Source organism: Drosophila persimilis, unplaced genomic scaffold (genome assembly GCF_003286085.1).
Source record: "Drosophila persimilis strain 14011-0111.01,24,50 unplaced genomic scaffold, DperRS2 tig00000002-arrow-pilon, whole genome shotgun sequence".
Classification (NCBI taxonomy): domain Eukaryota; kingdom Metazoa; phylum Arthropoda; class Insecta; order Diptera; family Drosophilidae; genus Drosophila; species Drosophila persimilis.
In genome coordinates, this window is record NW_020825289.1 from 9794044 (window position 1) to 9814707 (window position 20664).

A 20664-nucleotide genomic window follows, 5' to 3' on the forward strand; every position below is an offset into this window, starting at 1 on the left:
TATGTATGTAATTGGGTTACAATGATTGGGTCTATCCTGCAGGGCGGATTGACTATTATCCAGAATTTTTCTTTTTAAGCTACGTTAATATTATCATTATTATCAATTAATCACCATGTTGCAGCCGCCATGCGGGAGAAATAAAATCGCTATAAAGTTCCCGATTAATTATTTCTAGGGAATCGTATTGAGAAACAATTAGTCGGCCTAACGACATTTTAAACGCTGTTTGAGTGGCCATAAAAGCGCTCAGAGTTCCTGAATGCCAATAAGTTGTCAAAGAATCGTTTAGGAGCATGTCTAAGAGGGCGGAAATCTTCTACAAGGGGCAGACGTTTATTTTCAACATTTACTCGCTGATGCCACAAGAACAGCGCTGGAAAAGAATTCTCCATGAGATCAACTACTGGCACGTCATGGGCTTTTGGGTGCTCCTGTTCGATCTTCTGCTGGTGCTGCACGTAGTGTCCAACCTGAACAACATGTTCGAGATAGTCAGGGCCATCTTTGTGCTGGCCACGAGCGCCGGACATACCACCAAGCTGATATCCGTCAAGATGAATAATGTGGCGCTCCAGCAGCTGTTCGACCGCCTGGACGATGAGGACTTCCGTCCGGAGGGACCTGAGGAGCGGGCCATATTTGCGGCAGCCTGCGAGACGACCCGCAAAACGCGAGACTACTACGCGGCGCTGTCATTTGCGGCCCTCGCAATGATACTGATCCCACAGTTCGTGCTCGACTGGTCGCATCTGCCACTGGGCACCTACAACCCATTCGATGACAATCCGGGCTCGGCCGGATACTGGCTGTTGTACTGCTACCAGTGCCTGGCGCTGTCGACCTCGTGCCTCACGAACATTGGCTTCGACTCCTTGTGCTGCTCGCTTTTCATATTCGTGAATTGCCAATTGGAAATTCTGGCACTGCGCGTGCAGAAGATCGGCCAAGGTAAGGAAAACGGAAACACTAAGATGAGTATTGATGTGCAACTGAAGCAGTGCATCCGCTTCCACATGGCGATTGTGGATTTGGCCGAGACTATAGAGCGTCGGCTCTGCACACCGATATCGATGCAGATCTTCTGCTCGGTACTGGTGCTGACAGCCAACTTCTATGCCATAGCCTTGGTGAGTGCAACAGAACTGATAATGGAAATGCATTTTTACCATATTTATCTCATCACATATTTAGTTGTCCGATGAGAAGATGGCGCTGTTCAAGTTCGTAACCTACCAGGCCTGCATGCTGATGCAGATCTTCATGCTGTGCTATTTTGCGGGGTGAGTGATTGACTGATTGAGTGATTGAAGTACCCTTTGAGTACCCTGTAGCGAGGTCACCCACTGCAGTGCCGAGCTGCCCCATCGGCTCTACAATACCAATTGGGTGGACTGGAGTCGCTCCGATCGCCGGAATGCATTGCTCTTCATGCAACGTCTCCACTACGAGCTGAGGATAAGGACCATAAACCCCAGTCGTGCCTTCGACCTGGCGCTCTTCAGCTCGGTACGTTCTTCCCTTTTTTTTCACTGTACGATTAGCGGATTTCCATAATTATCCTCATTTGCGTCGTTGCAACAACTTGGGGCTATAAAAGGCCCGCAACGCAGGACACGTAGGTTAAGTCAGTCGGGAATCGCCAGTCAGCATGAATCAGCAGCATCTGAAAGTCACAGGGCACTTCTACAAATACCAGGTGTGGTATTTTCAGATTTTGGGCATCTGGAAACTTCCAGATGGGGCCACAGGGCAGCAGCGCCGCTGGCACCAGCTCCGATTCTGTTCGATCTTTGCTATTCTCAGTGGAATGCTGCTGCTGTTCGCCATGGAGCTGGCCGGCAGCATTGCCCATCTGCGGGAGATACTCAAGGTGTTCTACATGTTCGCCACCGAGATATCCTGCATGACCAAACTGATGCACATGAAGCTGAAGAGTCGGAAGCTGGCGGGCCTCGTCACAATGATGAAATCCTCGAGTTTTTCGACCAAAAGTGAGCAAGAGGAGAAACTAATGGAAGCCGGAAGGGTGTCGGTGGTGAACTTGCGGAACCTGTACGGCATTTCGTGCTTAGTGACAGCCACCCTTATTCTCCTTGTGCCGTTCTTTGCGGGTAACTCGGAGCTGCCGCTGACCATGTACGAGCTCTGCAGCATTGAGGGACGAATGTGCTACTGGGTCCTATTCCTGACCCACGCTGTCTCTCTGATGTCCACGTGCTGCCTGAACATAGCCTTCGAATCGGTGGCCTACAGTGTGCTCACCTATCTACGGGTACAGGTGCAGATGTTCGCCCTGCGCCTGCAGCAGTTGGGGCCGGCTGAGACACCGCAGGATAACCAGCGCATTGCCAGGGAGCTGCGCGAGTGCAGTGCCCACTACAACAGGATTGTGCAGCTCAAGGATCTGGTGGAGGTGTTTATCAAAGTGCCAGGCAGTGTGCAGCTAATGTGCTCGATTCTGGTGTTGGTTTCCAATCTGTTCGACATGTCGACCATTTCGATTGCCAATGGAGAAGCAATCTATATGACCAAGACCTGCATCTACCAGCTGGTTATGCTCTGGCAGATCTTCATCATCTGCTACGCCTCCAACGAGGTGACAATCCACAGCTCGCGCCTGTGCCACAGCATCTATAAGTCTCAGTGGACCAGCTGGAACAAGGAAAATCGCCAAATGATTGTGCTTATGATGCAGCGCTTAGACTCGCCTCTTAGCTTGCGCACTATTAATCCCACTTTCACTTTTAGTCTGGAGGCTTTTGGATCTGTAGGGAAACATCAACCCACCATTCTGAACATAACTAATGGATTTTCTTTATTTCCAGATTGTGAACTGTTCCTACAGCTACTTCGCCCTGCTGAAGCGCGTTAACAGTTAGAATCTGATTGTTATCAATGGATTACCTAAAAATAATTTCAAATATTACCGGGCAACCATCAAGATTTCAATCCTCCCTGCAGCAATATGGTCACACTAGTAGCTGGCAAAAAAAACCAGAAAAGTATTTTTATCGCTTATCGATTTAGCAAAGCACGCAATTAAATTAAATAAAGAAATGCAGTAAATTACGCGCAGAAAATTGTATTCTCGGGCAAAGTGGGTGTTTAAAAATGTAAGGACTGTCCATGTTAACAAGTTGTGCGTCTGTGATTATCGCATCAATCGTATCGTATCGGTCAGTCAGCTGGCGTTATTGCTGACGGACAAAGTTAAGATGTCGGAAAACCCAAAAACAAGCCGCAGCGGTCCTAGCTGCCTGCATTGCAGCGCATTCGGTGCCAAATTGAAGTACCAGGAGATATTTGATGAATTTGGCCTGGAACTGGGACTCAAAGAGCTGCTGGCGAAGCACTTCAGCTTAGATGTGACACCCAACGCAAAGCAGCAACAGCTTCTTTGCGATGAGTGCGTGAATGTTCTGATCCGATTGTTTGACATTGACGAGCTACAGAAAGAACAGGATGCTGCGATTGCCAGACGAAAGAGCGCTGTCCAGGATGCTCCTGCCCCAAAGAGCGCACCCAAGACGCCTCCAAATGCTGCAAGGATTGCTTCCAAGACGGCTCCAAACGCTGCAACGAGTGGATCCCACACGCCTCCAAATACTGCACAGCCTGTCAAGCCTACGGCTAAGAAGGCCGTACTGCCGGAGCCCCAAACTAAAGTGGAAAAGCCTGTGCCGGTGATACAGCCGGACCCGAAACCCAGCCGACGTATAATTAAAAATGTATCCGTGCCACTGCCATCTGCGGCCTCTGTAGCAGACGAAGTTGATAAAGTCAAGGCACCATCCAAGACTAAGCATGCTCCGAAGGAGGCAGACCAGGAGCAGATTAGTGCCCTCATTCTCAATATTCTAAACGAGGACGAGCCGGGCGTGGTAGATGAGTCAGAAACAGTTCTTCCCGACTCTTCCCAAACAACAATTGCAGTGCCAGAGAAGGAAGCGGAGGCTGAGGCTGAAGCTGAGGTGACTGAAGAAGAAGATCTAGATGGAATGAATATCATATACGAGCATGAAGGTGCGTAGAAACTATTGGCTTATGAATTTTGTCCTAAAAGAACTTCGGTTTTTAGATATTTCAATTGAAGAGGAGGTAAATACCAAGCCAGACATCCGTCCATCCAGACTAAAAAGGCAGAAAACGGAGAGCCAGAGCGAGGCAGACAACGAGGAGAGCGAGGCCAGCAATATAGTCCTCTTTAACTTTGTCGAGATCAAAGAAAGTACGTGGAATTGAAATCTGCGAATGGGTTAACCGCCATTCACTGTGGTGTTTTATGTCATTACAGAGGATGACATTGACGACTTATACGAGTACTTAGCCACGGTGGTGAGGACCAGCTTTGAGAAGCTAAAGTTCAACTGGAATACTGTCTGCCAACATTGCACATTAAAGTCCACTAGCTACGAGAACCTGCTGGAGCACATGCTGAGGGTGCACAAGTCCCGGTCGGATGTCTTTCGGTGCCCAATCGAGGGCTGCAACTTGGAGCTAAAAGGACGCAAACTTCTGGCCATGCATTTGGTTGTTCTACATGCGCCTGTGGCTGAGTAAGAAAGTCTGTTTTATGAGGTCGCCGTGATATCTTATGGAACCCTCCCTCTTTTAGTATTGCCATTTACGGCAGCTGTCCGGAATGCAAGATGACTTTCTCAAATATTTTACAATACAATAAACATTCGTGTGCGCATATCATCAAGAAAAAACGGGGCGTTCGCTTGTTTTGCGAAATGTGCGCCCTGGAGTTTCCCTCCTGGAAGCGGTATGCTCTGATTTCTAATGAAGTTGCTCTTTTCATGATATGTCCTCTTCCTTTTCCATGCAGCTTCAATTTTCACAATCAATTCCATTTGGAGAAGCACCGACCGCGCGCTTGCTTTGTCTGTGGCTATGAGAACACCAACATCGACGAGCTCTTCCAGCATTTGCATTATTCCCACGAGCCAGAGGGCACTCTCTTCTGTGATCTGTTAGTAACGTTCTCTCAGGCTCTACTGCACCATTTCCACATACTGACTTCTCCTCCGCTTTCAGTTGCGATCGCACGTTCCGGGATCCCGCTGTCTTCATAGAGCACAACACGTCGCACGCGACTGTGGGCAACGCCACCTACACCTGCGGCGAATGCCTGGCCACCTTCGAGACACGTGGTAAACTGAACAGCCACACAGTAAGAATTTGCGTCGAGATATTCTGGTAATATAGCTGAACTTATCAGGGTAAACTTTTCAGAGATCAATGCATGGCAACGTCATCAGCTGTGAGCTCTGCTCCCGCGAGTTTGCCTCTGAGGCCACGTACAACGTCCACATGAAGTCGCATTTGATTATCGAACGTTCCGTTCATGTCTGCGGGAATTGTGGCCAACTGAGCGAGAATCAGGAGAAAATGGACGCCCACTTCGGGAGCGAGGGCTCTGCCTGCTTTGGGGCGGAGAGGTACGTGGAGCTGCTACGCGATGCCTATGTCTGTGAATACTGCACCACGTACTTTAAGCAGAAGTCAGACTTACAGTCCCATCGCGAGACTGGTGTGCACGACAATGGCGTTTTTTCGTGTCAGCCTTGCGGAAAGGATTTTACCGACATGAAATTGTATCGTCACCATTGGCGCAACTATCAACAACTGCGTGTAGATGTTGCTCATCGGAAGCTGGACATTTGCACATTCTTCATGTGCGACCAGAAGGTGACATGGCACGCCAGACAACCGTAAAAACTGTGGCTTGAATGAATCTTCCTTTCAGGACTGCTCGGCGGCATATGCGAACTGGAACTCACTCTACACGCACAAGCGACGCACTCACGATGAGTCTAAAGAGCGGCAGGAGAAATCGGCCAAGCCGCTGCAGGAATGGCAATGCCAATTCTGTCTTAAGCTATGCCGATCGAAAATGTCCTTATCCGTCCATGTCGCCCGGAGCCACAATAATGGTGAGTGCACAATACGCCTAATCTAATTCCCGACTATCTTAACGACGCTTCTTCTCAGACAATGTGGTCTGTTCACTTTGCAACGCCTCGTACAAGAGCAAGGATGCCCTGGATAAACACTTTGCTTACTGGCACGAGCCCATCGAGTGTCCGCAGTGCTTCAAGATTGTCAAGAACAGGCGTAACTATGACACCCACGTGAATGTGGTGCACTCAAACAAAAAGCGCTACACCTGCAGTGTGTGCGAGAAAGGCTTCTACCACAAGAGCGAGATGGAGGCTCACAAGAGGGTATGTACTGTAGCATTACTAATTCGATCTCTAACCGATGTATGGTATCCCCCTGTAGCTCCATTCCCAGTCCTACAGTTGCGAGCAGTGCAGCTTCACCACCAGGAACAAAAAGTCACTGTCTGTTCATACCCTGGGCCAGCACTTTAAGCGATTCGCCTTCGACTGCAAGATGTGCGACAAGCACTTTGGTCGACGCCAAGGACTGACCAACCACATACAACGTGTGCACGCCTCCAAGCATGTGTGCCGTAACTACATTGACGACGGCTGCGGCCGTTCGTTTACCACCAGTTCCCAGCTGAACGTGCATTTGCGCAAGGTGCACAACTCCACTTTAGTAGCCGACGATGTGCTCGAGGAGGAGGCGTATGCCATCGCCAGGCCGCCGGCAGCGAAGAAACGTTGCTTTGGTATTTTGAAAGATAAAAAAGTTGAGTTCATAGACGATTCTGCTGTTGACATGGACACGATGAAAGACGTTGATTATAACGTTACAGAGGAGGAGGAGGAGGAAGTAGAGCATGAGGAAGTAGAGCATGAGGAAGAGGAGGATATGGAGCAGGAGGATGAAGAATGTGCGCTGGAATTTGCCGAGGATGAGGCAGAGGGGGAACCAAAGCCGAACCGTGGCTCAAACAGAAAACATGGAAGAAAACTCCGTTCGGATGATTAGCCATTTCTTTGCTAAAGCAGATATATTTAATTTGATTTCCGTTCATTTGCTATCCATAATTTGAACACAGAGATGTCAGAAAATGACATAAATATGTATTCCATAGTACATAATACAATTCTAATGATAATGTAATAGCTACACGTACATTTAGGCTAATTCCAATGCAATTAACTAGCCAGAGTCTGGCGGAAGCAAATTTGATTTATTAAGCGTTGTAGTTTGGTCATTTAACTGTTGAAGATTGTGTGCGGAGCTTACCTATACATATCAAATCGAAGAGTTTCATTCACAAATGGACGACAGTAATTGAATGTGACTTACTGGGCTAATTGGTGTAATAACAATGGCGGTGCGCGTGGCACAGTGCAGCAGGGCCGTGTCCTCAGTGGACTCATCACAGTCACCGTCACCGTCAGCATCCACATCCACGTCGACCCCAATGTCGCTGTCGATCTCCCACGATGGGAAATGTTCCATTTCGCCCTCGCAGTTCAGATCTTCCTCTTCGAAGTCCTCATACTCGTCGATAAGGATAACTGTATGATGTGGGGAGATATACGTACTTAAATATTCAGAACCTCAACTTCTAATTCGGTTCCGCAGTGCATTTAAAGCAGTACGAATTTTGGGAACATTTTCAAAGGCAGGCACAAAGTCTACATATATATATTTCGACTGATAATTTGATTTAATTACTTGAACTATCTGGCGGCGTTGCCTTTGCAGCGCACTCCAGGGATTGTGCTCCCTCGTCTGGTATACTAATGCGCTGTTCCTGCTTGCTATATGGCTCCGATGTGGATCTATGCAGGCTGCAATACATGTGATAGTTCTTATTCGTATAAGGATTTGCTTATGGGAATGGCGGAACCAACCTTAACGTAACACGTTTCTTGGTCCTATTATCTAATTCAGTCATAAAAACATCATTGTGCTGCTGCTTCTCAGACCCCAGCTGATATGAGTTAAGCACGGAAGACTACAAAGGATATACATATACAATTATGAGATCGTTTGGAGGGACTCAGTCTCAGTTCTACCTTGGTATTGGTCGATGTATGCTGCGTGTGAGGCGGCATCGGGGTTTGCGTGGCGATCACATCGGTTGTCGTTGTGATTGTCTGCGTGGAGGTGAGCGCCCTCAGCTCTGTGCCATCCGTGGATGTGGCCGAAGTGGCGGTCGGTGTGTGCTCTGGATGCACACTCAGTGCCGCGGTGCGCTTCCAAACATCGATCATCGACAGGTTGTGAGTGTGGTGCAGGGGATTGTGGCTAGGGCTAATGGAATGTATTTTGCTGGGCTTTGCTGGGAGGGGTAGGGCCAAGAATCTATCACGATCCTCCATGTAGGCTTTGATCAGCACGTCCAGCTTCTCTTCTATGTCAGCGACCTATCCAATCAACAATAATTACAGTCTAGCTCTGTTGGGCTGGTCAATCATTGTGGGGCCACCTCACCTGTCGCTCGACTTTAACCACACGGGAGGCTAAACTTATTTTAGATGCATAGACGTCCTTGGCCTTGGATCCTTGTTTGCCCAGGATTTGATCCAAACTGTGGAATGAACGTGAATGAGTAAATGGTAGGGAAACGGATGTTCATTCCACGTTTATTTGGCAGACTCACCGCAAATGAAGCATCTTAACGCGACCCAACAGGTCCACGTGGCCTAGAAGGAGCAAAGAGAGGTATAAAGTTTTGAAGCTAGTACAATTGCTAGTCTTAGAGTTATAGCTCATAGCCTGAAGGTTTCTATTTAGGGGAGCAGAACAGGGGAGGGCTTTGGTGCTCACCAGCTGCGTACTGCTCCATGACATCCTTGACATCGTACGGCTTCAAGGCCTCCTTGAACTTGCGCCGTGCCACAAAGTACTTGAGCTGCAATAAAAATCTCTCTCAGTTGCATATCCGACTCGATCCCTTCCAGTGGTGAGTGGTGCCCCGTGTCCGTGTCCGTGTCCAACCACGTACTCACCTTGCGAATGAACCGAATGGCCGTCTTGTGTCTATTGGTTAGCTGCGTGCAGCGCGGCTCATCTTCCTCATCTGCGGGCAATTTGTGAATCAGAGAGATTGACTTGTGCGTTAGGTTTTGGTTGCTAGCTTCGCTTGGTTGGTTTTGGTTTGGTTTGGTTATTGGTGTTTTTTTTTTTGGTTTTGGATACATTTAAGCAAGTCAACGTCAACCCAAATATACAACAACACATACAAAAAGTACCGTTACACACATATATGGAGCAATTAGTAAATACGGATACGATATTGATAATTATATATATAGTATTATATGATTAATGTCAACAAGAGATAGAGAGATAGATAGAGAGAGAGAGCGAGAGCTTAGTTAGTAGGAGTTAGTCGGAGATGCCTGTAGATGGCTGGAATATTCTCTAGCCCAGTTCTGAAGCAAGCGTTGTGGTGTTTTGTGTCCTGTGTCCTATGTCTAGTGGCAGATGGGATGTGTGTGGGGGGAGCATGGAGTGCGGCTGGACTGGGACTAACTAAGGCTACAAATCAAAGCGGGGCACTCTACACAGGTGGACGGCATGCATCCCTAGCATCACAGCATAGCAGAGGGTAGGAGATCCTCAAAGAGCGGGAGAGAGATGCTTCGCACGCACTTGCCACACCGAAGGACCCGTTCGGCCCACCATCAGCAGCAGCCGATCTGTGCGAGAATCCTGTCTCCAGGAACTGCGATGCGGCTGCAAAGAATCGACCCGTCCGACCACTTCCCGAGCTCGGACTCGGACTGGCACTGCGGCGCTGGGTGGGCACTGGCAGCGTCATCGTGCTGTTCCTCTCAAAGTTATCCGTATTGGGGTCCTCTTGGCCGGCCTCCAGGTCCGCAGGGTTTGTGGGGGCCACCCGGGTATTGCGCAGCGAAAGCGATGAGCCGAATAAGCTGCCATGCAGAAAGCCAAACAGTACCACGGGAATGGTCAGATTTCTAGAGGCAGACTCGCTTTTGGCCTGGCCCGGACCCTCCTCGACCGATGACGCCTGGTGGGAGAACTGGGCCAGAGCGCCAGCACTGGAGCTGAGCTTGCAGTTGGCCAGCTGGCCACTGGGCTGGGCTAAGTGAGTTAGAGAGCGGAATTAGTTGCTGTCGATGGCGATCCCTCTGTCCCAGGGTTAGTGGAGCCACAGTTAGTCGGGGAGTCGTGGATTCGTGGAGTCGGGCGTCTGGTGATGGGGGTGTAGGGTGTAGGGTGTCGGGTGTCGTGTGTCGTGGGTCGGGTGTCGGGAATGTTATGTAACCAACAAACAACATCAATTAAAATTTCAATCAGTCTTATCTCTGGGATGCAAGTCACAACATTGACACAACCACAACACTCAATATAATAAAATGTGATACAAAAAAAGTTTGTTTGTTTAAGTTTTGAGTTTTTTTTTTTTGTTTTTTTCTCTCGACATTCGTATTGTAGGACCTGGGGGAGAGGACCTTGTAGACTTACCGTCTGAATTTTTAATATTTTTTAAGCAAGTGGTCTCAGCCACAGAATCTTCGCTGAAACTTGGATTCATGGATTTGCCATTCTGTACTACCTCTGCAAAATTTCAAATCAAAGGTTAAACTTTCATTCCGCACACTAGGTATGCGGGTATGTACACAATATATCTCGGAGGAGGCTGTAATTGTAACTATAACTGAAGGTGGACTACGAGTACGAGTATAGTATGTGTCAGTAAAACTTGGGTTCAAAAGACACGGTACCGACACGCTCTATGGGGTGGGGCCTTGGCTACGAAATATACATAAATCATAATTGTTGTTACAAGTGGGGAAAAATCGGCTCTACCTTCTATAGCAGTGGAACTACTTCTTCCCTCTTCTTTTTTGAGTGGATGCAGTTTTCATTTTCTTTTTTTATCATTCTGTGTTTTATTTTCTATCAATTGTTTGTTGGTCAACTTAGGAGTTACGTTTGACTTGATTTGATTCTGGTTGATGAGGTCATGACTTTGCACTTGGTCTAGCTGTAACTTGAGTTTCCTTGCGCACAAATCCACTGAAGCTAGTCCTAATCTTATCTCCTTTCATACTCCTAAAGGAATACATATGTTGCAGAAAGCTATTGATTGATATTTGTGGGGTCTGAGAAGATAATTCTGTTGGTCACATAGATTAAATCCCAGTCCAAGAATTAGTATGGCAGTTGGGGCCAACAGATGACCGAAAACTAAAGATAGCTCGAATAAGTTTTCAGATAATTAGGTTATTTGTAAAGACAATTAATTCATAACTAACATATTTACTCATGAACACGCTTCTGGAATGGAATCGGCAAATCAATGTCAATAATGCATACAGTCTGGCTGGAACTACTATTTATTGTTTATTGTTTGATTCAGGGCTAGTTGATTGGGCACTTCTTGAATTGAAATTGATGGCAGAGCATTGCATGCATGACGATAACAAAAAACCAACAAATTATAGAGTAAATATGTCCATCGAAACGAGTTAAGTGCATTCCATCTTTCAGTTGAAGTAACCAAAGACATATCTATAAACTGAATTCTCCTACATTTATTGGCTACTTATACTGGTTGGCTGGGGGTAGGGGGGTGTTCCTTGTCTACGATTATGCACATTTACGAGTACAGTACACCCCCAAGCGATGGCATTTCGATTCGCTATATTTGTTCTACTTTAGTTCATTGCCACGGCACATGCCCGCCTGCCACCTACACGCATATATCTATGTATGTGCACCATTTGAAGTAGAAAGAAAAAAACACAAAAAAAGCAACCTAAATTTAATAATTACATATATAATATCATCATCAAGTACAGTACCACGAATACAAGAATTGAGCAATTGTTTCGAAGCAGAGTTCAACTAGCAACCAAACAACAACTTTTGTATGTGATAGAAGCAATAAAGTGTTATCCACAAGTGGACTGTCAAAAAACACACGATCTCTAATAATGAATGGATGGGAAAGTAAGTGCCTGGGATATGGGGATCTAAGTGAGCTTGGATTGATTCTAAATTCGTTGCAAATTTCTATACACACAATAGATTTAGATTCTATTATCGATTCGTTGCATAACTATCACTTGTTTGGTTCTCATCAATGAGTCAATGGGTCGGAACTAGTATCGGATCCGTCTATCGATTTCCAACTTATATATTTTTCGGGGATCCCCCAAAAATGTAGTGCGATGGCAGTAGTTCATATACATATCAATTTAGAGTATAATTTTCAAAATTTAATAGTCATCAGAATCAGCGTCCCATCAGATGGATGGCTCCCAGATACTCCTGCTCCTTCTGCTCTGCGCCATGGGCAAGTTTCTACTAGTCTACTACTGTATTCATGATAATGTGCTCCAAAGTTGTGCTTTTTCCAGCGCAGGTCGGGGGGTTCGAAGTGATTGTCAGATTGCGCAGTATATGGTGGAGGGAACGAATCGGATATTCACCTATCGCGATGACAGTGGAGCCTTTCGATTGCAGCGAACGGAAATCGTTCCTGCCGGAGTGACTCTTTGCATGTTCTGCACTGTCACGGACTGGGTGGAGACTCAGTGCCAGGACAATGGACAGTTCAGTGTCGCTATGCCCATGACATGCAACGAACCGATGAGGCCAACAGTCACGCGTATCAGGGACAACGAGTGTTCTGGGACCATGTATGCTGTGGGATATACGATCGAGGGACAACAGCTGGAGCTCTATCGGACGTGCTTTGATGCCAGCAACGCACGGGTCTTGTACTCGCAGAGCGATGTATACTACAAGTCCTTCTGTAAGTGTTCCCCGCCTCCTACTACTCTCCCCCAATTGCCCATTGAGTCCTTGATAGTTCCCAGACGACCGTGGGTAGAGTTTGTGGCCGATGAGTTGTTCAGCCCCAGAGAGGCGACTGCCTACTTAAAATCCAACATCTACCACGCCTTTAACTACATCTACGGGGACGGGCAGACCTACTTGACCAGTGCTCGGTCCCTAGTGATCAATCGTGGGCATCTGGTAGCGTCGGCGGACTTCCTCTTTGTGGATCAGATGAGCAGCACTTTCCGATACCTGAACGTTGTGCCCCAGTTCAAGTCAATCAACGATGGCAACTGGGAGAAGATCGAGCGTTGGGTGCGCAGCATAATCCCCCAATCGACACCGTTCCGGGTCAAGACTGGTGGCATCGGAATACTCATGCTGGCAGACACGAGGGGAGTGTTCCAGCAGGCCTACCTTGCTGGCTCGAAGATACCAGTCCCCGAGTGGACCTACAAGGTTGTGCGAGAAGTCGGTGGCAGAGGGCTCTACGTTTTCCTCACCTACAACTGTACGTTCCAGCGAGAGAGGCCGCAGGTCCTGAATATTTGCAGCCCCGTCAGCTGCCCTTTGAGCCTGCCAAATACGCCCCACGATGGATTCACCTTCTGCTGTGATCCGAAGCAATTTCCCCTCTAATCATAAATATTTCATTAGCCTGGGTATTTGGGCGGGCCTTACGAAATTATCCTACGCAATAATCGTCGCCTGAATAATTTAATATTTTGTATTTAATGCCTGGAAATAGTATAAGTTTCAAAACAGCAATCACTGCACGAAAATTGTGGTACAGTTTACAAATGAATCAACATATACTATTTCTATTAAGAGTCAAGACATGGGCAGGACGTGGGAAATAGAAATAAACCGAAGGAATCACTTCTTTATTAAATTTTATGTATGTAATTGGGTTACAATGATTGGGTCTATCCTGCAGGGCGGATTGACTATTATCCAGAATTTTTCTTTTTAAGCTACGTTAATATTATCATTATTATCAATTAATCACCATGTTGCAGCCGCCATGCGGGAGAAATAAAATCGCTATAAAGTTCCCGATTAATTATTTCTAGGGAATCGTATTGAGAAACAATTAGTCGGCCTAACGACATTTTAAACGCTGTTTGAGTGGCCATAAAAGCGCTCAGAGTTCCTGAATGCCAATAAGTTGTCAAAGAATCGTTTAGGAGCATGTCTAAGAGGGCGGAAATCTTCTACAAGGGGCAGACGTTTATTTTCAACATTTACTCGCTGATGCCACAAGAACAGCGCTGGAAAAGAATTCTCCATGAGATCAACTACTGGCACGTCATGGGCTTTTGGGTGCTCCTGTTCGATCTTCTGCTGGTGCTGCACGTAGTGTCCAACCTGAACAACATGTTCGAGATAGTCAGGGCCATCTTTGTGCTGGCCACGAGCGCCGGACATACCACCAAGCTGATATCCGTCAAGATGAATAATGTGGCGCTCCAGCAGCTGTTCGACCGCCTGGACGATGAGGACTTCCGTCCGGAGGGACCTGAGGAGCGGGCCATATTTGCGGCAGCCTGCGAGACGACCCGCAAAACGCGAGACTACTACGCGGCGCTGTCATTTGCGGCCCTCGCAATGATACTGATCCCACAGTTCGTGCTCGACTGGTCGCATCTGCCACTGGGCACCTACAACCCATTCGATGACAATCCGGGCTCGGCCGGATACTGGCTGTTGTACTGCTACCAGTGCCTGGCGCTGTCGACCTCGTGCCTCACGAACATTGGCTTCGACTCCTTGTGCTGCTCGCTTTTCATATTCGTGAATTGCCAATTGGAAATTCTGGCACTGCGCGTGCAGAAGATCGGCCAAGGTAAGGAAAACGGAAACACTAAGATGAGTATTGATGTGCAACTGAAGCAGTGCATCCGCTTCCACATGGCGATTGTGGATTTGGCCGAGACTATAGAGCGTCGGCTCTGCACACCGATATCGATGCAGATCTTCTGCTCGGTACTGGTGCTGACAGCCAACTTCTATGCCATAGCCTTGGTGAGTGCAACAGAACTGATAATGGAAATGCATTTTTACCATATTTATCTCATCACATATTTAGTTGTCCGATGAGAAGATGGCGCTGTTCAAGTTCGTAACCTACCAGGCCTGCATGCTGATGCAGATCTTCATGCTGTGCTATTTTGCGGGGTGAGTGATTGACTGATTGAGTGATTGAAGTACCCTTTGAATACCCTGTAGCGAGGTCACCCACTGCAGTGCCGAGCTGCCACATCGGCTCTACAATACCAATTGGGTGGACTGGAGTCGCTCCGATCGCCGGAATGCATTGCTCTTCATGCAACGTCTCCACTACGAGCTGAGGATAAGGACCATAAACCCCAGTCGTGCCTTCGACCTGGCGCTCTTCAGCTCGGTACGTTCTTCCCTTTTTTTTCACTGTACGATTAGCGGATTTCCATAATTATCCTCATTTGCGTCGTTGCAACAACTTGGGGCTATAAAAGGCCCGCAACGCAGGACACGTAGGTTAAGTCAGTCGGGCATCGCCAGTCAGCATGAATCAGCAGCATCTGAAAGTCACAGGGCACTTCTACAAATACCAGGTGTGGTACTTTCAGATTTTGGGCATCTGGAAACTTCCAGATGGGGCCACAGGGCAGCAGCGCCGCTGGCACCAGCTCCGATTCTGTTCGATCTTTGCTATTCTCAGTGGAATGCTGCTGCTGTTCGCCATGGAGCTGGCCGGCAGCATTGCCCATCTGCGGGAGATACTCAAGGTGTTCTACATGTTCGCCACCGAGATATCCTGCATGACCAAACTGATGCACATGAAGCTGAAGAGTCGGAAGCTGGCGGGCCTCGTCACAATGATGAAATCCTCGAGTTTTTCGACCAAAAGTGAGCAAGAGGAGCAACTAATGGAAGCCGGAAGGGTGTCGGTGGTGAACTTGCGGAACCTGTACGGCATTTCGTCCTTAGTGACAGCCACCCTTATTCTCCTTGTGCCGTTCTTTGCGGGTAACTCGGAGCTGCCGCTGACCATGTACGAGCTCTGCAGCATTGAGGGACGAATGTGCTACTGGGTCCTATTCCTGACCCACGCTGTCTCTCTGATGTCCACGTGCTGCCTGAACATAGCCTTCGAATCGGTGGCCTACAGTGTGCTCACCTATCTACGGGTACAGGTGCAGATGTTCGCCCTGCGCCTGCAGCAGTTGGGGCCGGCTGAGACACCGCAGGATAACCAGCGCATTGCCAGGGAGCTGCGCGAGTGCAGTGCCCACTACAACAGGATTGTGCAGCTCAAGGATCTGGTGGAGGTGTTTATCAAAGTGCCAGGCAGTGTGCAGCTAATGTGCTCGATTCTGGTGTTGGTTTCCAATCTGTTCGACATGTCGACCATTTCGATTGCCAATGGAGAAGCAATCTATATGACCAAGACCTGCATCTACCAGCTGGTTATGCTCTGGCAGATCTTCATCATCTGCTACGCCTCCAACGAGGTGACAATCCACAGCTCGCGCCTGTGCCACAGCATCTATAAGTCTCAGTGGACCAGCTGGAACAAGGAAAATCGCCAAATGATTGTGCTTATGATGCAGCGCTTAGACTCGCCTCTTAGCTTGCGCACTATTAATCCCACTTTCACTTTTAGTCTGGAGGCTTTTGGATCTGTAGGGAAACATCAACCCACCATTCTGAACATAACTAATGGATTTTCTTTATTTCCAGATTGTGAACTGTTCCTACAGCTACTTCGCCCTGCTGAAGCGCGTTAACAGTTAGAATCTGATTGTTATCAATGGATTACCTAAAAATAATTTCAAATATTACCGGGCAACCATCAAGATTTCAATCCTCCCTGCAGCAATATGGTCACACTAGTAGCTGGCAAAAAAAACCAGAAAAGTATTTTTATCGCTTATCGATTTAGCAAAGCACGCAATTAAATTAAATAAAGAAATGCAGTAAATTACGCGCAGAAAATTGTATTCTCGGGCAAAGTGGGTGTTTAAAAATGTAAGGACTGTCCATGTTAACAAGTTGTGCGTCTGTGATTATCGCATCAATCGTATCGTATCGGTCAGTCAGCTGGCGTTATTGCTGACGGACAAAGTTAAGATGTCGGAAAACCCAAAAACAAGCCGCAGCGGTCCTAGCTGCCTGCATTGCAGCGCATTCGGTGCCAAATTGAAGTACCAGGAGATATTTGATGAATTTGGCCTGGAACTGGGACTCAAAGAGCTGCTGGCGAAGCACTTCAGCTTAGATGTGACACCCAACGCAAAGCAGCAACAGCTTCTTTGCGATGAGTGCGTGAATGTTCTGATCCGATTGTTTGACATTGACGAGCTACAGAAAGAACAGGATGCTGCGATTGCCAGACGAAAGAGCGCTGTCCAGGATGCTCCTGCCCCAAAGAGCGCACCCAAGACGCCTCCAAATGCTGCAAGGATTGCTTCCAAGACGGCTCCAAACGCTGCAACGAGTGGATCCCACACGCCTCCAAATACTGCACAGCCTGTCAAGCCTACGGCTAAGAAGGCCGTACTGCCGGAGCCCCAAACTAAAGTGGAAAAGCCTGTGCCGGTGATACAGCCGGACCCGAAACCCAGCCGACGTATAATTAAAAATGTATCCGTGCCACTGCCATCTGCGGCCTCTGTAGCAGACGAAGTTGATAAAGTCAAGGCACCATCCAAGACTAAGCATGCTCCGAAGGAGGCAGACCAGGAGCAGATTAGTGCCCTCATTCTCAATATTCTAAACGAGGACGAGCCGGGCGTGGTAGATGAGTCAGAAACAGTTCTTCCCGACTCTTCCCAAACAACAATTGCAGTGCCAGAGAAGGAAGCGGAGGCTGAGGCTGAAGCTGAGGTGACTGAAGAAGAAGATCTAGATGGAATGAATATCATATACGAGCATGAAGGTGCGTAGAAACTATTGGCTTATGAATTTTGTCCTAAAAGAACTTGGGTTTTTAGATATTTCAATTGAAGAGGAGGTAATTACCAAGCCAGACATCCGTCCATCCAGACTAAAAAGGCAGAAAACGGAGAGCCAGAGCGAGGCAGACAACGAGGAGAGCGAGGCCAGCAATATAATTCTCTTTAACTTTGTCGAGATCAAAGAAAGTACGTGGAATCGGAATTTGCGAATGTGTTAACCATACCGTCGTTTATTGTGCCGTTTTATGCCATTGCAGAGGATGACATTGACGACTTATACGAGTACTTAGCCACGGTGGTGAGGACCAGCTTTGAGAAGCTAAAGTTCAACTGGAATACTGTCTGCCAACATTGCACATTAAAGTCCACTACCTACGAGAACCTGCTGGAGCACATGCTGAGGGTGCACAAGTCCCGGTCGGATGTCTTTCGGTGCCCAATCGAGGGCTGCAGCTTGGAGCTAAAAGGACGCAAACTTCTGGCCATGCATTTGGTTGTTCTACATGCGCCTGTGGCTGAGTAAGAAAGTCTGTTTTATGAGGTCGTTGTGATATATTATGGAACCCTCCCTCTTTTAGTATTGCCATTTACGGCAGCTGTCCGGAATGCAAGATGACTTTCTCAAATATTTTACAATACAATAAACATTCGTGTGCTCATATCATCAAGAAAAAACGGGGCGTTCGCTTGTTTTGCGAAATGTGCGCCCTGGAGTTTCCCTCCTGGAAGCGGTATGCTCTGATTTCTAATGAAGTTGCTCTTGTCATGATATATCCTCTTCCTTTTCCATGCAGCTTCAATTTTCACAATCAATTCCATTTGGAGAAGCACCGACCGCGCGCTTGCTTTGTCTGTGGCTATGAGAACACCAACATCGACGAGCTCTTCCAGCATTTGCATTATTCCCACGAGCCAGAGGGCACTCTCTTCTGTGATCTGTTAGTAACGTTCTCTCAGGCTCTACTGCACCATTTCCACATACTGACTTCTCCTCCGCTTTCAGTTGCGATCGCACGTTCCGGGATCCCGCTGTCTTCATAGAGCACAACACGTCGCACGCGACTGTGGGCAACGCCACCTACACCTGCGGCGAATGCCTGGCTACCTTCGAGACACGTGGGAAACTGAACAGCCACACAGTAAGAATTTGCGTCGAGATATTCTGGTAATATAGCTGAACTTATCAGGGTAAACTTTTCAGAGATCAATGCATGGCAACGTCATCAGCTGTGAGCTCTGCTCCCGCGAGTTTGCCTCTGAGGCCACGTACAACGTCCACATGAAGTCCCATTTGATTATCGAACGTTCCGTTCATGTCTGCGGGAATTGTGGCCAACTGAGCGAGAATCAGGAGAAAATGGACGCCCACTTCGGGAGCGAGGGCTCTGCCTGCTTTGGGGCGGAGAGGTACGTGGAACTGCTACGCGATGCCTATGTCTGTGAATACTGCACCACGTACTTTAAGCAGAAGTCAGACTTACAGTCCCATCGCGAGACTGGTGTGCACGACAATGGCGTTTTTTCGTGTCAGCCTTGCGGAAAGGATTTTACCGACATGAAATTGTATCGTCACCATTGGCGCAACTATCAACAACTGCGTGTAGATGTTGCTCATCGGAAGCTGGACATTTGCACATTCTTCATGTGCGACCAGAAGGTGACATGGCACGCCAGACAACCGTAAAACCTGTGGCTTGAATGAATCTTCCTTTCAGGACTGCTCGGCGGCATATGCGAACTGGAACTCACTCTACACGCACAAGCGACGCACTCACGATGAGTCTAAAGAGCGGCAGGAGAAATCGGCCAAGCCGCTGCAGGAATGGCAATGCCAATTCTGTCTTAAGCTATGCCGATCGAAAATGTCCTTATCCGTCCATGTCGCCCGGAGCCACAATAATGGTGAGTGCACAATACGCCTAATCTAATTCCCGACTATCTTAACGACGCTTCTTCTCAGACAATGTGGTCTGTTCACTTTGCAACGCCTCGTACAAGAGCAAGGATGCCCTGGATAAACACTTTGCTTACTGGCACGAGCCCATCGAGTGTCCGCAGTGCTTCAAGATTGTCAAGAACAGGCGTAACTATGACACCCACGTGAATGTGGTGCACTCAAACAAAAAGCGCTACACCTGCAGTGTGTGCGAGAAAGGCTTCTACCACAAGAGCGAGATGGAGGCTCACAAGAGGGTATGTACTGTAGCATTACTAATTCGATCTCCAACCGATGTATGGTATCCCCCTGTAGCTCCATTCCCAGTCGTACAGTTGCGAGCAGTGCAGCTTCACCACCAGGAACAAAAAGTCACTGTCTGTTCATACCCTGGGCCAGCACTTTAAGCGATTCGCCTTCGACTGCAAGATGTGCGACAAGCACTTTGGTCGACGCCAAGGACTGACCAACCACATACAACGTGTGCACGCCTCCAAGCATGTGTGCCGTAACTACATTGACGACGGCTGCGGCCGTTCGTTTACCACCAGTTCCCAGCTGAACGTGCATTTGCGCAAGGTGCACAACTCCACTTTAGTAGCCGACGATGTGCTCGAGGAGGAGGCGTATGCCATCGCCAGGCCGCCGGCAGCGAAGAAACGTTGCTTTGGTATTTTGAAAGATAAAAAAGTTGAGTTCATAGACGATTCTGCTGTTGACATGGACACGATGAAAGACGTTGATTATAACGTTACAGAGGAGGAGGAGGAGGAAGTAGAGCATGAGGAAGTAGAGCATGAGGAAGAGGAGGATATGGAGCAGGAGGATGAAGAATGTGCGCTGGAATTTGCCGAGGATGAGGCAGAGGGGGAACCAAAGCCGAACCGTGGCTCAAACAGAAAACATGGAAGAAAACTCCGTTCGGATGATTAGCCATTTCTTTGCTAAAGCAGATATATTTAATTTGATTTCCGTTCATTTGCTATCCATAATTTGAACACAGAGATGTCAGAAAATGACATAAATATGTATTCCATAGTACATAATACAATTCTAATGATAATGTAATAGCTACACGTACATTTAGGC

General features: G+C 47.8%; 6 protein-coding genes across 10 annotated transcripts; 5 read left to right on the forward strand and 1 right to left on the reverse strand.

Annotated features, from left to right (window-relative positions):
• Positions 1–296: 296 nt before the first annotated feature.
• On the forward strand, positions 297–2995 carry LOC113564876 (odorant receptor 46a-like). Of its 2 annotated transcripts, XM_026986172.1 has the most exons (4): positions 297–1130; positions 1195–1283; positions 1335–1509; positions 2829–2995. In XM_026986172.1, the coding sequence occupies exons 1-4, from the start codon at positions 297–299 to the stop codon at positions 2880–2882; spliced, it is 1152 nt and encodes a 383-aa protein (XP_026841973.1). In that variant the 3' UTR covers positions 2883–2995. The 2 variants fall into 2 exon arrangements, with proteins under 2 accessions (XP_026841973.1, XP_026841972.1); XM_026986171.1 differs by lacking the exons at positions 297–1130; positions 1195–1283; positions 1335–1509 and adding an exon at positions 1609–2770.
• Positions 2996–3123: 128 nt separating this feature from the next.
• On the forward strand, positions 3124–6925 carry LOC6590609 (zinc finger protein 616). Of its 2 annotated transcripts, XM_002016407.2 has the most exons (10): positions 3126–4026; positions 4082–4231; positions 4298–4559; positions 4619–4771; positions 4835–4978; positions 5044–5179; positions 5242–5697; positions 5756–5942; positions 6001–6233; positions 6292–6925. In XM_002016407.2, the coding sequence occupies exons 1-10, from the start codon at positions 3219–3221 to the stop codon at positions 6907–6909; spliced, it is 3147 nt and encodes a 1048-aa protein (XP_002016443.2). In that variant the 5' UTR covers positions 3126–3218; the 3' UTR covers positions 6910–6925. The 2 variants fall into 2 exon arrangements, with proteins under 2 accessions (XP_026841866.1, XP_002016443.2); XM_026986065.1 differs by lacking the exons at positions 5756–5942; positions 6001–6233; positions 6292–6925 and having other exon boundaries at positions 3124–4026; positions 5242–5447; positions 5509–5661.
• A 149-nt stretch (positions 6926–7074) lies between these two features.
• On the reverse strand, positions 7075–9997 carry LOC113565028 (the record flags this gene model as incomplete). The annotated part of the gene is made up of 10 exons (XM_026984824.1): positions 7075–7170; positions 7234–7448; positions 7609–7724; positions 7788–7891; positions 7953–8303; positions 8371–8467; positions 8540–8582; positions 8707–8791; positions 8889–8959; positions 9535–9997. Coding segments are annotated over 10 exons (1632 nt in total), but the record flags the coding sequence as incomplete, so codon positions are not given.
• A 2150-nt stretch (positions 9998–12147) lies between these two features.
• On the forward strand, positions 12148–13547 carry LOC6590047. The gene is made up of 3 exons (XM_026986371.1): positions 12148–12211; positions 12281–12673; positions 12731–13547. Exons 1-3 carry the CDS (start codon positions 12166–12168, stop codon positions 13336–13338), a joined length of 1047 nt encoding a protein of 348 aa, XP_026842172.1. The 5' UTR covers positions 12148–12165; the 3' UTR covers positions 13339–13547.
• Positions 13548–13890: 343 nt separating this feature from the next.
• Positions 13891–16589, forward strand: LOC6590048 (odorant receptor 46a). Of its 2 annotated transcripts, XM_026986362.1 has the most exons (4): positions 13891–14724; positions 14789–14877; positions 14929–15103; positions 16423–16589. In XM_026986362.1, the coding sequence occupies exons 1-4, from the start codon at positions 13891–13893 to the stop codon at positions 16474–16476; spliced, it is 1152 nt and encodes a 383-aa protein (XP_026842163.1). In that variant the 3' UTR covers positions 16477–16589. The 2 variants fall into 2 exon arrangements, with proteins under 2 accessions (XP_026842163.1, XP_026842162.1); XM_026986361.1 differs by lacking the exons at positions 13891–14724; positions 14789–14877; positions 14929–15103 and adding an exon at positions 15246–16364.
• A 128-nt stretch (positions 16590–16717) lies between these two features.
• Positions 16718–20524, forward strand: LOC113565194 (zinc finger protein 616-like). 2 transcript variants are annotated; one of them, XM_026986596.1, is made up of 10 exons: positions 16720–17620; positions 17676–17825; positions 17897–18158; positions 18218–18370; positions 18434–18577; positions 18643–18778; positions 18841–19296; positions 19355–19541; positions 19600–19832; positions 19891–20524. In XM_026986596.1, exons 1-10 carry the CDS (start codon positions 16813–16815, stop codon positions 20506–20508), a joined length of 3147 nt encoding a protein of 1048 aa, XP_026842397.1. In that variant the 5' UTR covers positions 16720–16812; the 3' UTR covers positions 20509–20524. The 2 variants fall into 2 exon arrangements, with proteins under 2 accessions (XP_026842398.1, XP_026842397.1); XM_026986597.1 differs by lacking the exons at positions 19355–19541; positions 19600–19832; positions 19891–20524 and having other exon boundaries at positions 16718–17620; positions 18841–19046; positions 19108–19260.
• Positions 20525–20664: the final 140 nt, after the last annotated feature.

Bases quoted from the DNA above. Each gene is read 5' to 3' on its own strand.
- LOC6590048 (XM_026986361.1), top strand. From the start codon at position 15,246: ATGAATCAGCAGCATCTGAAAGTCACAGGGCACTTCTACAAATACCAG. The intron at 16,365-16,422 runs GTAGGGAAACAT...CTTTATTTCCAG, and splicing joins GTCTGGAGGCTTTTGGATCT to ATTGTGAACTGTTCCTACAG.
- LOC6590047 (XM_026986371.1), top strand. From the start codon at position 12,166: ATGGATGGCTCCCAGATACTCCTGCTCCTTCTGCTCTGCGCCATGG. The intron at 12,212-12,280 runs GCAAGTTTCTAC...TTTCCAGCGCAG, and splicing joins CCTTCTGCTCTGCGCCATGG to GTCGGGGGGTTCGAAGTGAT. The intron at 12,674-12,730 runs GTAAGTGTTCCC...AGTCCTTGATAG, and splicing joins TGTATACTACAAGTCCTTCT to TTCCCAGACGACCGTGGGTA.
- LOC6590609 (XM_002016407.2), top strand. From the start codon at position 3,219: ATGTCGGAAAACCCAAAAACAAGCCGCAGCGGTCCTAGCTGCCTGCAT. The intron at 5,698-5,755 runs GTGACATGGCAC...TCTTCCTTTCAG, and splicing joins TCTTCATGTGCGACCAGAAG to GACTGCTCGGCGGCATATGC. The intron at 6,234-6,291 runs GTATGTACTGTA...ATCCCCCTGTAG, and splicing joins AGATGGAGGCTCACAAGAGG to CTCCATTCCCAGTCCTACAG.
- LOC113564876 (XM_026986171.1), top strand. From the start codon at position 1,652: ATGAATCAGCAGCATCTGAAAGTCACAGGGCACTTCTACAAATACCAG. The intron at 2,771-2,828 runs GTAGGGAAACAT...CTTTATTTCCAG, and splicing joins GTCTGGAGGCTTTTGGATCT to ATTGTGAACTGTTCCTACAG.
- LOC113565194 (XM_026986596.1), top strand. From the start codon at position 16,813: ATGTCGGAAAACCCAAAAACAAGCCGCAGCGGTCCTAGCTGCCTGCAT. The intron at 18,159-18,217 runs GTAAGAAAGTCT...TCCCTCTTTTAG, and splicing joins CTACATGCGCCTGTGGCTGA to TATTGCCATTTACGGCAGCT. The intron at 19,297-19,354 runs GTGACATGGCAC...TCTTCCTTTCAG, and splicing joins TCTTCATGTGCGACCAGAAG to GACTGCTCGGCGGCATATGC.